This window comes from Vombatus ursinus, unplaced genomic scaffold, assembly GCF_900497805.2.
Source record: "Vombatus ursinus unplaced genomic scaffold, bare-nosed wombat genome assembly UNPS02014786.1, whole genome shotgun sequence".
Taxonomy (NCBI): Eukaryota; Metazoa; Chordata; class Mammalia; order Diprotodontia; family Vombatidae; genus Vombatus; species Vombatus ursinus.
Window position 1 is genome coordinate 28,667,253 of NW_020954564.1, and position 15,777 is coordinate 28,683,029.

Consider the following 15,777-nt stretch of genomic DNA (forward strand, 5'->3'; position numbering starts at 1 on the left):
TGTGTGTGTGTGTGTGTGTGTGTGTGTGTGTGTGTGTGTGTGTGTGTTTCATTCTGCATCCTGAGTCCTTTATCTCTCTATCAGGTGCTGGGTAATCATGGATCAATCATTAGTCCTTTGGAACTGTGGCTGGTAATTGCATTGATCAGAGTTGCCAATTTTTTCAGTTGTTTTTACTATACTGCTGTCACTGTATAAATTGTTCTGATTCTGTTCAAGTTTCTTTGAAGTCATCTCTTTCATCATTCCTTACAGGACAATAGTATTCCATCACATTAATATATCATAACTTCTTCAGCCACTCCTCAATTTACTGGCACCCCAGATTCCCATTCTTTGACACCACGAAAGTAATTACAAATATTTCTGTGAGAGATTGTTTTGCTTAGGGCTAATTGCTCCCTTAATTTGCCCTCCTAATTCTTCTTTCTCCCATCTCCCTTTTCCCTCCTCTTTCCCTGTTGAGTGAGTTATTTTTGTACCCAACTTTGTGTATATTCTTCCCTCCTTTGATCAGTGCAGATAAGAGTGAGGTTCTAGGGTCAGCCACTTCCCCCCATATCCTCCTTCTCTTCTCTGACACTCATCACCCTGGTAGAGGTCCTTATCACTTCACACTTGAACTACTGCAAGAGCCTGGCAGGTCTGTCTGCCACAAGTCTCTTCCCAATCCAATCCATCCTCCGTTCAGCTGCCAAAGTAATTTTCAAAAAGTGCAGGTCTGACCATGCATGTCACCCCTCATACCCTAATCAATAAACTCTAGTGGCTCCCTAAAACCTCTAAGATTAAATACAAAAATCCTCTGTTTGGCATTCAAAACCCTTCATAACCAAGCCCCTTCTCAATTTTCCAGTCTTTTTATACCTTATACTCCAGTACCCTTTGATCCAGTGATACTGACCTCCTTGCTGTTATGAGCAAAACACTCCATATCTCTGATCTCTAGGCGTCTTCTCAGGCAGTCTCCTATGCCTGTAATATTTTTCCTCCTCATTTTGGCCTCCTACTTTCACTGGCTTCTTCAAATCCCAATTAGAATCTTTCTTCTATAGGAAGTCTTTTCCAACTCCTTTTAATTTTAGAGTTTACCCTCTATTAATAATCTCCCACTTAACCTATACAAAGCTTCTTTGTATACATCGGTTTGTTTATTGTCTTCACTATTAGATGTCAATTCCTTGAGGGCAGGAATTGTCTTTTGCCTCTTTTTTTTTTCTATCCTCAGAATTGTCTGGGCTCATAGTAGGCACTTAATAAATGCTTATTGACCGACTATATAGAAATCTACTTGTATACCCTGATTATGTGAGATAATTTCCCCTAACCTTCCCTCCCACCAATGTCTTCCTCTTTCCTTCTCTTTAGATCATCATGACATAACAGAACCACTCCCAAGCCTTCTAATTAGTCTTTCTCTATGACCCCTGATAATGATAGGGTTCGGAAGAGATACATGTATTATCTACCCACATTAGAATGTAAGTAGCTTTTCCTGGTTTAGTCCTTTATCATTATGTGTTTGTTTACCTTTTAATGTTTCTCTTAACCTCTGTGTTTAAACATCAAAGTTTCTACATAACTCTGGTCTTTTCATTAAGGATGTTTTAAAGTTTTCTATTTCATTAAAGGTCCAATTTCCCCTCCGTATAACTATACTCCATTTTTCTAGGTAAGTTATTTTTAGCTGTAAATCTATATCCTTTGTTTTTTGGAATACTGTATTACAAGCTCTTCCCTCCCTTATTGTGTGGCTGATCAATCATGTGTGATCCTGACTGTGGCTCCTTGGAACTTGAATTCTTTCTCTGGCTGCTTGCAGTATTTCTTCTTTTATCAGGAAGCTCTGGATTTTGGTTACAACGTTTCTAGAAGTTTTCATTTGGAGGTTTCCTTCAGGAAGTGATCAATAGATTCTTTCTATTTCCACTTTACCCTCTGGTTCTAAGAGATCTGTGCCATTTTCTTTTAAGATTTCTTAAAACTAGCTATCTAGGCTCTTGTTTCAATCATGGCATTCACATGGTCCAATGATTCTTACATTTTGTTTTTCTCTTCCATCTGTTTTCCAGGTCAGTTGTTTTTGCTATTAGACATCTTACATTTTCTTCTATTTCTTCAGGTTCTTGACTTCATTTTAATATCTCCTGTTATCTCATGGAATCATTGGCTTCTATTTGTTCCATTCTAATTTTCAGGGAGTCTGTTGCTTGGGCAAAGTTTTGTACTTCTTGTGAAAACTGCTGAATCCCTTTCCAATTCTTTCTTCCATAGCTCTCATTTCTTTCCTGTTTTTTTTCCTCAAGCATTCTCATTTCATTGACAAAACATTTTTTGAATCTTCTAAAACCCTTGCTTCATATTTTCTAGGAATTCTAGTTGAATTTGAATTTGTACCTAATCTGTGTTTTGAGGCTTTACTTACAGATGTTTTGGAGTCATTCACGTCTTCTGGGTTTGTATCTTGAGCATCTCTGTCACCATAATAGTTTTTTAAATGATAGAATATTTTTTGGTCATTTGCTTATTCTTCCAGCTTACTTTCTGACCTTGCACTTGCTATTAGGGCCAGGGTATACATGTTTCTATAGGGAAGGTCTGGTCCTTCTGCTGCTTTCTTAAGTTATGGAGCATTTTGTCATTCCAGGATCTTCAGCACATCTTTGATTGGGAACCGGTAAGATTTCAATGCTCCCAAAGTGGTCTAATCCAGGGTAAAGTCTTACTGCTGGCCCCCTCATATGAGATCTGCAAGTCCTGACCCGGGTTTGGGGCGTGCAGTAGCAGACTGCTGCTTGGTTCAATCACTATCAGCCAGGTTGGAAAGTCGGTTGGCTCAGACTGATAGAACTGCAGACTCCCCTTTGGTCTGGAATTCATGCCCTGGTCATTCCTCTGTAGGCCTGCAGGTTTCAGATATACACGGCTACTTTGCTTCTGAACCTGCTCCTCTCTGCACAGCACAGGGCCTGTGCTGGGGTCAGAGGGTAGGTAGGGGGCTCTTCAGTTTGGACTAGATTTGTGACCTGGAACTGAGTACTGGGTGACAAAGTTGCCAGTTGACACTTTTTCCTAAGAAAGTGCCCCATTGTGTGCCCCAAGAAGGGTCATGTATCTTCACTTGGTTTTGTGCATAGCCTTTCTTTTGGTATTAGGGTGTCCATATACAGTGCTCCTGGACAGAACCTGTCCCCAGAGTCCACGGACCTCTTTATCTCACTATAATGAGCACTGACTAGGCAAATGACTCACTGTGACTGTCTTGGATTTCCCCATCAGAATTTGGTCTGGTATATTTTCCAGATTTGTTTGGAGGAGTCGGGGGTCGGGGGAGCTTGCTGTACTTCTTCTGGCTTCTTAACCAAGTTCTGCCTCCCCTCGAGTTCTTTCAATCATTCCTTATGCCACACAGTTTAGAGTCCCCTCATCATCTGGCTCATGCCTCACTCCAGCATGTCAGTATATTTTTTCAAATACCACTGACCAGTCAAGTTAGCCTAGCTAAAGCAGTGAGTAGCTGAAGGAAAGATAGGAGGATCTGCAACAATCAACCAATCAATCAACACTTATTAAGCACTTGCTATGTATCATGCATTGTGCAAAGCACTGGGAATACAGAAAGAGGCAAGAGAAAGTCCCTGTCCTCAAGGAGCTCTTCCCCTCCCCACCACCACTTTGACCAATATCTCCCTTCAGATGCTAATAGAGACAGACCACGATCTTGAACCCCAGAGACTTAATAGCAGTGTCCCACAATCAGACCTTCTTCTGGCCCAACCTCTGCAGCCATCATTGAGCAGAGAAATTATTGTAGAGAGGGGGTCCATCTTCCTCCTTACCACCAGCAACAACTGCTGACCAACTGCTACCAACAGATAGACAGGCACAAGAACCCTGGGAGTGGCATCACCCTCCAGACTACCAATCCTGCTTCAATCCTAGCCTTTACATCCACCATACAGGAAACAACTCCTATAGAGAAAGAACTAGCCATTCCTGCCAACTGCCAACCAAGCACCACTCACAGAAAAGACAAGTCAGTCTAGTTGAAGCACCAGAACACTCTGAGGGACAGACAGGAGGCAAAATGTGCCAAGCAAGTCAAACTACCACAGCTACTTTGACCATCATCTCCCATCAAACTCTGATGCTGACAACCCAGAAAGTCTTAGTAACAGCAATGCTTCCACACTGGTGCCCTCAACCATCATCCTAGGAATCCATCCCTGGTGAAATGCAGTATACCAAATGCTCCTGCAGGTGCTATAGCTACAGCTACTCAAAATGCAGAAAAGAAAAAAAAATTTTTGCCCCCAAAGTCCTTAGCACCATTAAGTGATTCAACATCAGTAACTGATGTGATTTTATCAGTGGGAATGACATTAAAGAGGTAACCACATATGACTTGGTGCTGCATTCTAAGGACTATGTGTCTTTTCCATCTGACACAATTGAAACCTATTTATGTCTCCAACATTTAACACAGTATTTCATACACAGTAAGTGCTTATTAAATGCTTTATTCATTTATTCACTCATCTTATCCAGAAATGAACACAATTTTCCAGTAGCCTAATTCAACCTATAATGTGGCTATTATTGCTTATGCTTTGGACACCATGCTTCCTTAAATGTGTGCTAACCTCACATTAGTTTTTTGGATGGTGTTACTACTTTACTGATTCAATATTGAATGTCTGGCCCATTAGACCCCTAAATCTTTTTTCACATGAACAGTCATATCTCTTCCTTGCTGCACTTCAGTTTTAGACTTTTTAAAATGTAAGTTACACTTATTTCTTAAAGCTTAAATTATAGTAATTCCTATGAAATTTCATCTTGTTAGATTTTGCCCATCACTCCAGCTTGTTCAGATCATTTTGAATCTTAATTTTGTCATTTAGTGAATTAGCTATCCTTGTGAGCTCCATGTCATTTGCAAACATGATAAACATACCATCTTTGTATTTTCATGCAAGCCATGAATAAAAATGTTAAATCTGATTGATCCTTCAAATCATTAATAGCCCCCATTCACTTGATGTATAAGTATGACTTTGGTAAGTCAAAGAAAGGCAACCTCAGAAAAAAAAAAACTGGATACACACTCACTACCCCAGAATCCACTCCAATCCACTATTCTCCTCTCCTGTCCTCTCCTTTCCTTTCCTATCCCCTTTCCTTTTCCTTCCTTCTTTCATTTTTTTCCTTCCTCCCTTTGTAATACACAAAATTACATAACTTTTTATTCACTAAATCCCCATAAGGTTTGTCTTTTATTCTTTTTTTTTTTTTGGTGAGGCAATCGGGGTTAAGTGACTTGCCCAGGGTAACACAGCTAGTAAGTGTTATGTGTCTGAGGCCAGACTTGAACTCAGGTCCTACTGACTCCAAGGCTGGTGCTCTATCCACTGTGCCACCTCGCTGCCCCTGTCTTTTATTCTTATTTAATTTTCCATTTATATAGTCATACTATGTACTGTTAGTTGAGAAATTATTTTTCCTCTGTATTAGCTTCTATAATTCATTATAGATTTCTTCATATTCCTGATACTACTTGATCATTAAAAAAAAGCTCATTCTGAATTTGATGAACAAAAAAAGAACATGTCTATCTGCAAAGTAGAAAAGAAAAAGATGATTATATGTGAAACCATGAATATCTATTTATGGTTTAGAGACAGCTAGGTGAAAAAGTGGATATAGTGCTGGGTCTGGAGTAAAGAAGACCTGAGTTTAAGTTCAGCCTTAGACATTTACTGGATGTGTAAGCCTGGCCAAGTCACTTAACCTCTGCCTGCCTCAGTTTCCTTAACTGTAAAAAGGGGTAATAATAGCACTTACCTCCCAGAACCGTTGTGAGGATCAAATGAAATAATTTAAAAATGTTTAGCACAGTGCCTGGCACATAGCAAGTACTAATTAAATGTTACTTGCTACTATCATTATTATAGCACTTAGCACAATGTTAGGCCCTTGATAAATGCCTGTTTCCTTCCTTTTCTTTTCTTTTTTTTTGGTTATCTCCCCACCCCCACTTAATAGTACTTTTATTTTCCCCCCTAATTTCATGTAAAGATAGTTTTCAACATTCATTTTCATAAGATTTTGTGTTCCAAATTTTTTTTCCCTCCTTCCCTCCACTCCTCCCTCCCAAGCAAGCAATCTGATATGGGCTATACATGTACAATCATATTAAATATATTTCCACATTAGTCATATTGTGAAAGAAGAATCAGGACAAAAGGGAAAAAACCATGTGTAAGGGAAAAAAAGAGAGAGAAAATAGTATGTTTCAATCTGTATTCAGACTCCATAGTGCTTTCTCTGGGAGTAAATAGCATTTTCCATCATGAGTCTTTTGGAACTGTCTTAGATTGTTGCATTGCTGAGAAGAGCAAGTCTATCAAAATTGATCATCATACAAAGTTGCTGTTACTGCATACAACATTCTCCTGGTGCTGCTCACTTCACTCAGCATCAGTCCATACAAGTCTTTCCAGGATTTTCTGAAATCTGCCTGTTCATCACTTCTTATAGCACAATAGTACTCCATTACATTCATATACCACAATTTGTTCAACCATTCCCCAATTGATGGGCATCCCCTCAATTTCCAATTCTTTGCTACCACAAAAAGAGCTGCTATAAATATTTTTGTACACATGGGTCCTTTTCCCTTTTTTATGATCTCTTTGGGATGCAGACCTAGTAATGGTATTGCTGGATCAAGGGGTATGCACAGTTTTGTAGCACTTTGGGCATAGTTCTAAATTGCTCTCCAGAATGGTTGGATCAGTTCACAACTCCACTAACCATGTATCTTCTCCAACATTTATCATTTTCCTTTTCTATCATATTAGCCACTCTGGTAGGTATGAGGTGGTGTCACAGAGTTGTTTTAATTTGCATTTCTCTAATCAATAGTAATTTAGAGCATTTTTTCATATGACTACAGACAGCTTTAATTTCTTCATCTGAAAACTGCCTGTTCATATCCTTTGACTACTTATCAATTGGGGAATGACTTGTTTTCCTATAAATTTGACTCAGTTCTCTATATATTTTAGAAATGAGGCTTTTATCAGAAACAGTAGCAGTAAAATTGTTTCCCAGCTTTCTGCTTTTTCTGCTTTCCTTCTAATTTTGGTTACATTGGCTTTTTTTTTTGTGCAAAGCCTTTTAATTTAATGTAATCAAAATTATCCATTTTGTATTTCATAATGTTCTCTATCTGTTGTCTGGTCATAAATTCTTCCTTTCTCCATAGATCTGACATTTCCTTCCTTTTCTTGCTTCTATTATATAAACTTGTTTTTTAAAAATAAAATCTTACAAATTCAACATCTTACTTTCAAAGCTTCCTTACTTGCCTGTTTCCTTCTGAACTTTGCATTTCTATTTTCTTCCATGCATTTTAAAAAATGCTCCAATGACCTTCTTTTCTTCTTTTTAGTTGGCATCACTATTCCTACCTCATTTGAACTCATCACCCACATCACCCCCTGCCCATACCTATATACCTTAATGGACTGTGAGATGCTACCTGGTACAGTGGATGGAGAATAGACATCTGAATCAGGAAGATCTGGGTTTAAAGCCCTGCCTATTATACCTACTGCCTGTGAGATACAGGGCAAGTCTCTTAACCTCTCAGTGCCCCAAATAACTCTTTAAAAGTCTAAAATGGAGAAAAAGAGTCAGTGTACATCAGAAAAAGTTCCTAAGAGCTCCCTAAAAAGATGAAATCACAAGTCTAGTAAAAACACACACAAACACATACACACATACACACACCTTATTTATTCAATCATCTCCCTATATAACCAGCCAAGCCCCAGGATTCCATGAAACCTTGCCATGCTCATTATCTACCCTGTTGCTTTCTCTCCTCACATCTATATATGTCTTGCTTACACATAGTTCTTATGTCATCTCTTTCATCAACCTATACATTACTTGAGAGCAGGAAGCATCTTTTGCCTATCCCCAAGGGCTCAGCACAGTGACTCTCAGAAAGTAGAAGCTTAATAAATACTTGTAGGCTGGCTGAGTGATAACTGACACCAGTCAAAGATCAAAGATCTCTGAGATTTCTATCCTAGGCGTTGGGGTAGAGTTAGCCTGGCTGACGACTGTCAGGTGAGCACTTTAAAATATGTCAAACCCTTTTATAATCAGTTAGCTCCAGGATCCCACCTTGGTCACCAAGAGTAAAAGGTCTATCATGTGTCCTTGAACCCTAACTCCATTCCATATTCTCACCAGTTTTGACTCTTGCTCAAGAAATCAATAACCAAATAAGCATTATCATTGCCTACCTAAACAGCATGATCATCTACTATTTTAGTTCAATTCAATTGATTGTCTAGGCTGAAGCTCCCTTCCTTGACTACCATTCCTCCTGACTCCCTCATGTCCATCTATGTCAGCCTCAATCCCATCTCACTCTACCTTGTCCTTCCATCATACCTTTGGAACCCCAGTTCTACTACTAACAAATTACTCTTTATGTAAGGCAAGTGCCCTACTCCTGGAAATTACTTTGTATATATTTCATATTTAGTTTACTATGTACCTGTTGTCCAGGTACTGTTTCATTTTTGTTTTTGTATTCCCAGCTCTTAAAACAGAGCCTACCACATAACAGAAGCTTAAAAAATGTGTGCTGAATTGAATTACTAAGGAAAGTTGAATTTGCTTCCAACTATTTAAAATTACATATAATGCTGTTTTAAAAATCTTTTAATCTTCCTTTTGATAACATTTTCAGGGTATATTGTCAACAGTGCATTAGAGGGTAAAAGGATACAGAGATTTATGTGCCTTTTATTATGTATTTCCAAACTGCTTTCCCAAAGTATTCTATTCGATTGCAATTCAACAAACAATGAATATATGCCTTTCTTTCCACAACTCTGCTAAAACTGAGATTTACTATTTAAAAAAAAAGTTTTTTTTCACCATTTGGTGGGTTTGAGATGGTGCTTCTGAGTTTTTTAAAAAAATATTCAATCCATTGACTATCAGTGAGGTTGCTTATTTTTCAAGCGATGATTGACAACTTGTGTTTTCTCTTTTATAAAGTCTATGTCCCTTTTCAATTTATTAATTAGGAATTAGGATTTGCCATGGTAAGTTAACAGTGTCTTATGCTTTAGATGTCATTTTTTTCTGTCGCATTTGCTACAAATATTTGCCACAAATATTTTTTCCAAGTTATTTTTCTTTTGAAATTTGCCACAGAAAGAACTTTAGAAATGGAGTCAGGAAGACCTGATTTCAAACCTGGCCTAAGAATTTGAAAAGTAGGGGTTCCTGGGCAAGTCACTGTCTCAGTTTCTTCCCCTGTAAAATGGGGATAATAATAGCACTTACTTTGCAGGGTTGTTGTGAAGATAAAATGTGATAATATTTGTAAAGTGACCTGCAAAACTCAAAACATTATATAAAAGCTATTAATATTACTTGTTGTTGCACAGAAAATTATTATTTTAACATAATCAATCCTGCCAACTTTGTCTCTAGTAATTCCTCCTTTTATTTAATAGAAACAAAGTAGTTTCCTCTCTATAGAGAGGAACATGGATCACATCTGAGATTTCTATGGTGCAGTAAACGCAACAGTGAGGAAAACTCCCTCTGCCAACGCAGGCTGGCTTCTTCTCTGCATCTTATAATTTCAGAGAGCTGACTAGAATATTAAGAGGTTAATTGATTTGTCTGAGGTCACAAGTTTAGTATGTGTCAGATGCAGGATTGGAACCCTGGTCCTCCTGATTTCTAGGTTAGCTGGCTAACTACTACACCATTCTGCTTTTCCATAACTGAGATGAATACAGAATCTGATTATTGTATATTTTTATAGGATTTCTTGTGCTTAAGACTTTGATCCAATTGGAATTCATTGATGTATTTGGTATAATGCACATGGGTCTAAGTCCATTTCCTACCTTATTGCTAATCAGTTTTCCTAAAAGCATTTGTTAAAAAATGCATTCCAAATTTTTATTTTTCATAGGTTATTCAAACAATAGTATTTTGAATGTATTTCGTTAATGAGTGATATCTTTAATACATTCCATTGATCCATTTCTCTCTTGCCAGATGGTTTTGTTGAAATCTACTTTGTATTATGTCTTAAAAGTTCTGAAGTACAAGTGTACCTCTTCTAAATGTTAGTATCAAGGTCTTTCTGCATCTTGCAAGAAGACCCTATACCTGTTCTCCAAGCCCCACTTGAAATAAACCCAAATATTTCTTTCTAAAAACAATTATCCTGAATCAGTTCCCTTTTTGTATAGCATGAGTCCCAAACTCAGAATTGCTCCATAAGCAATTAGATCAAAGCAACTCAACAGTTAATTTTTTAAACATTTCTCCTGTCTTTCCCCCAGTGTTTGTTTTCATTTTGTTCTATTTTGATGATGGGATGATAAATTTAAACCACGATAGTGATATAACTTGCAATCAGGAGCATAAGAAAGTTTAAAAAATAGTACACTTAGTTTCAATACTTGACAGCATAATTTCATATCTGATAAGAATTAATTTTATTTGTGTAAGTTTTAAGTTATTACAGAGAAGCCATAGTAGATACTTACTCCATAATTAGTGGTTCATCATAAAATGTTCTATTGAAAACAGTCTTATTGTGAGGATCTGAAGGAAAAAAGTAAATTCATGGGATCAGTTATTTGACATACTTTGATCTAAAAGGAAATATCATCCTTTAGGTTTTTCAAACTTCCCCTGAGCTTCAGCCATATATCACCAACTTCCCAACAAGCATTTCTAACTAGATGTCTCAAGAGACATCTCAAAATCAACACGTCTAAAAGAGATCTCTCTCTCAGACCCCACTCCTCTGTCAAACTTTCCTATCTCTGCCAAGAGCACTATTCTTTTAGTCTCCCAGGTTTGCAACTCCATCATTGTGCTCAGTTGTCAGATCTTGCTGTTTCTACCTCTCTCACATCTCACAGCTGACCCTTACTCTCCATTCGCACAGCTATCACCTCAATTTAGGTCTGCAAAGCCTCTTGTCTAGCTTTTTGAAACAGCTTCATAATTAGTTTCCCTTCTTCAAGTACCTTTCCATACCAGTTTATCTTCTACACAGTTGCCAATGTAATTTCCCTTAAAGACAGGTAAGTATTATTTGGCCTATGGAGAAGGAGGGAAACTATTTCATCCCACTTCACTGCTTGAGCTTGCCATACCATCCCAATCGCCTGCAAGGGCCTGCTCAAGGAGGAATGTACCATTCCATTGCTCCCCCTCTACCAGTTATTCACCCACCTGAACTCATCATACTCTTCCTTCCCAATGACTCTGAACCCCTGGCTATCATTCTAACTGTGGTGCTGCCTACTCCCATATTCTTATCCCCCTCAATCCAACCTCTATGCTCCCCCCAACCTGCCCTCCACCAAATCTCTAAGCTTCCCACCTTTCACTGTGCTCTTCAGGAGGCCTGTTCCATAGGCAACAAACTTGCTTTTGTCTTAAGTCTTTTCGTTTCCTGATCCTTCTGTCTTTTGAAACTCACTGAAATCTTGTTCCCCAAGATGGGGCAACTGGAATACTCCTTGTTCCACATTGCCACTTCTAGGCTGTCCCCTTACCATCATCACTTAGCAATGTCTCATCATCTGAAGTTCTCTCAATCCATATTTACCACACAATTAAGATTCTGGTAGCTGTTGTCTACTGACCTCCAGGGCACCTCCCCTTTTTCCTCAATGAGTTCAGTGTCTGGCTCACTGTCTTCCTTTCCTCCTCAACTCCTGCGGTCATACTAGGGAACTTTAATATACGTATTGATGCTGCTGCAAAGACACCTTAAGCTTCCAGTTCCTTAACTTACTCACTTCCCACGACTTACTCTTCTACGCCACCTCGGCATCACAAAGAGACAGTCATACCCTTAATTTTGCCATCACCTACAAATGTACCACTTCCATGTTCATGAACTCTGCCTTATCTGATTATAATCTGTTGTCATTCCACTTCTCCCTCGGTCCTGCAACCCCAAACCCTGTTCTACATATCCTTACTGTGATCTCCAATCCCTTAAACTCTCAGTTCTTTCCCAGGCCATCATGTACGCAATGGTTACACTCTTCTCCCATCTCCATCTTGACCCCATGCTGAACCAGTTCAACTCTACTCTGTTGCCTTCTGTTCCTTGCCACCTTATCCTATTTCCAATTGTACCCTGCCAAGCCCCAGCCTTGAATAATTCTTTCCATCTACTGCCTTTGCTCATATTCACTTGCTGCTGAATCAAGTGAAACCGTGTTGGCTGGGTCTACTAAAAATATATGTTGCATAATCTCAGCTTGAGCCCTCATTGAAGCAAAGTAATCCTTTTACATTTACTTAAATGAATTATTATTTCACTCACCACAGGGACTTTTCTACACATTTTTAACCCTCCTCAAACTTCCCATAGCTTCCCCTCTCATTACCCTCTAGGCTGACAACTGTACCTCATGTTGTACCAAAAACTGAGGCCACTAGTTGACAGCTCCCTCTTTTCCCCTATTTCTCATTTCACATTACTCAGAAGCTTTCAATTGCTATTTCCTGCTTCACCGTATCTCACCTGATGAGGTGGTTCTTCTCCTTGCCAAGGAAAACCACTCTATATATACAAGTGATCATCATCTACTCTGTCTTCTCAGTCAGATTACCCCTTCTATCATCTCCATTCCCTCAATAATCTTCAATTTCTTCCTGTCTACTGGCTCCTTTCTACTGACTCCAAACTGTCTGACTACAAACACACCCACATTTCCCCTACATCCTCAAAAAATGTTCATTTCATCCTTTCATCTCTGCTATCCTTTGTCCTATATCTCTCCTGCTTTTTGTGATTAAACTCCTTGAGAGAGCCATCTACAATAGGTGCCTATACTTTCTCTCCTCTTATGCTCTTCTTAAACCTCTACAGTCTGGTTTCTAGCCTCATCGTTCAATCCAAACTACTCTTTCCAAAGTTACCAATGATCTAGTAACTGCCAACTCCAATGGCTTTTTCTCAGTTCTCATCCTTCCTGACCTCTCTGTTACCTCTAATACCGTTGATCACCCTCTTCTTGATATTCTCTTATCTCTAGGTTTTTCAGACACTTACTCCCTCCTGGTTCTCCTATTGCCTGTCTGACCACTCTTTCTTAATTCTTCTCTGATGTATTTTCATCTAAGTCAGGCCTGTTCACTAATGGTACATGTTCCCCAAGGTTCTGTCCTGGCTCATCTTCTCTTCTCCTTCTTAATTACTTCACTTAGTGATCTCTTCAGCTTCCATAGATTCAATTATCATTTTTCTATGCAGATGACTCCCAGATTTGCTTATCTAGCCCTAACTTCTCTCTTGACTTACAATCTCCTATTTCTAAATGAATATTAGGCTTCTCTAACTAGATGTCCCATGGACAATGTAAGTTCAACTTGTTCAGAACTGAGCTCATTTATCTTCCCTCTTTATCTTTTATCTTCCCAAGAGTTTCCCTCTTCCTGTTATTACTATCAAGGGCAACACCATCCTCAGTTACCAAGGCTTACAACCTAGGTATTATCCTCAACTCCTCATTCTTTCTCAACTCTGATAGTCAATCTGTTGCCAAATGCTGGTAATTCTACCTTTATAACATCTCTCTTATCTGCCCTTTTCTCTCCACTGACATCGCCACCACTCTAGTAAAGGATCTCATCACCTCACACATGGACTACTGCAACAACTCACTGGCTGGTCTCTCTGTCACATGTCTCTCCCTGCTCCATTCACCTGTCAAATTGATTTTCTTAAAGTACAAGTCTGACCATATCATCCCCCTTACTCAGTAAACTCCAGTGGCTCCCTGTTAACCTTCATGATCAAATAAAAAATGCTCTTTGTCACTCAGAGTCTTTCATAACCTCCTTACCTTTCCAGTCTCTTATACCTTACTCCCCACTGCATATTCTGCAATCAAGTGGTACTGGCTGCCTTGTTGTTCCTCACACAAGACACTCTATCTTTTGATTCCCTTTTCATTAGATACACTCTATGTCTGGAATTTTCTCCCTCTACCTCCTGGCTTCTCTCACTTTCCAAGTCCCAGCTAAAATCCCACCTTCTACATCTGACAGGTAATTTTTTCAATGGTTTTTAAATTTATGATGTGACCTTTTATAACTAGGTTATATGTCTATTTGATACTTAGCTCTGTGTAAGGTGTTGGTCTGAATTTGATTTCTTCCACATTGCTGTCCAATTTTCCCAATAGTTTTTAATCAAACAGTGAATCCTTATCCCAGGAGCTGAGGTCCTTGTGTTTAATTGAATACTAGGTTAGCTGACTGATTGATCTTTAGTTTTTTTTTCCTGGATTATTAACCATCTATCATCCTCAGCTATAGGTGTTCCTCTATTGCTTTGTTCTGGGCTTTTCTCCTTTTTAGGTACTCTTTCCTAGTGATCTAGTCCTCCTTTCTCCTAGAGATCCCAACTCTATCAACTCAATTAGTATCTCCACACAGATAATGCCAAAAATCTATATATTTAGCCCTAATTTCCCTTCTGAACTCCAGTACTACATGACTGGATGATATCTACACTTGGATGTCTCATAGATATCTCAAACTCAACATGTCTAAAAAACAAAGAAACAAACTCATAACTCCCCAAATCCACACCATCCTCCAAACTTCTCTATTTCTATTGAGGACAGCAACACTCTTACAGCAACCAAGGTTCACAACCTAAGAGTTATTCTTGACTTTTTATCCTCTCTAATTTCTCATTTCTAGTCATTTGCCAGGTTTTGTAAATTATATCTCTCTACCTCCCCTATTTGGCTACCCCTGATCTCAGGGGCTTCATCACCTCTTGCCTAGACCATTATAATAGACTTTGAAGTGATTTCCTTTCTTTTAGTCTCTCCTTTCCCTAGTCCATCTTCCATATATTGGCCAAAATAGTTTTCCTAAAGGACTGGTCTGACCATGACACTTTTCAAGACCTTTCACAAGCTAGCTTTGGTCTATTTTTCTAGACTTATTTTATTTCTTATACTTCATGTTCCAACCACTGTTGCACAAAACAGCTCTCTATGTGCTATTTTCTGTGCTTTTGCAAAGGCTGTTTCCCAGGCTGAGAATGTATCTTAGAATCTCTAGCTTCATTTAAGCTCAGTTTATATGCTACCTTATTGAACATCCTTTTCTGACCCCCTTGATCCTCTATTCGTTAGTGGTATTTCTTTCCTTAAATTGTTTTGTATTTACTTATCTGTTTATATGTTGAATCTCACAGGAAAATATAACTGGCCTTATAACACACTACTGTCCTTCTTAAATCATGCACTCTAGTCAATTTGAACCATTCCCCATTCTTTCATCTGAGCTACACATTCTTACATCCAGACCTTTGATGTCTCACTTAGGCTGTTCCCTCTGGCAATAACACTTTTTATTCCATCTTCTCCTGTCAAAATTCTACCGGGTAGGAATTCCTTTTCATTTTTGCCTGAGTAATTAGAGAACCCAGCTTAGTGCCTTATCTATAACAGGGATTTAATAAATGTCTGTTGAATCAAACTGAATTAACTTAATCAAAAAAACTATATAATACAAAACTTTTTTTAATACAATTTTTTTCATCTGTCTGTATTCTACCCTCATAGTCACCAATCTCTTTTTCCCTTTGGAGGACTGATTACATTAAAAAAGAGAAAGAAAGAGAGAGAGAGAGAGAGAGAGAGAGAGAGAGAGAGAGAGAGAGAGAGA

The 15,777-nt window shown here is 38.5% G+C and overlaps 1 protein-coding gene across 1 annotated transcript in view; it reads right to left on the minus strand.

Moving 5' to 3' along the window:
* Window positions 1-15,777, minus strand: part of ITFG1 (integrin alpha FG-GAP repeat containing 1) — a 244,246-nt gene that overhangs the window by 210,627 nt on the left and 17,842 nt on the right. The window contains exon 4 of the mRNA XM_027867726.1: window positions 10,605-10,662. Within this exon, the coding sequence (XP_027723527.1) occupies window positions 10,605-10,662 (58 nt within the window). The remainder of the gene's footprint in view (window positions 1-10,604; window positions 10,663-15,777) is intronic.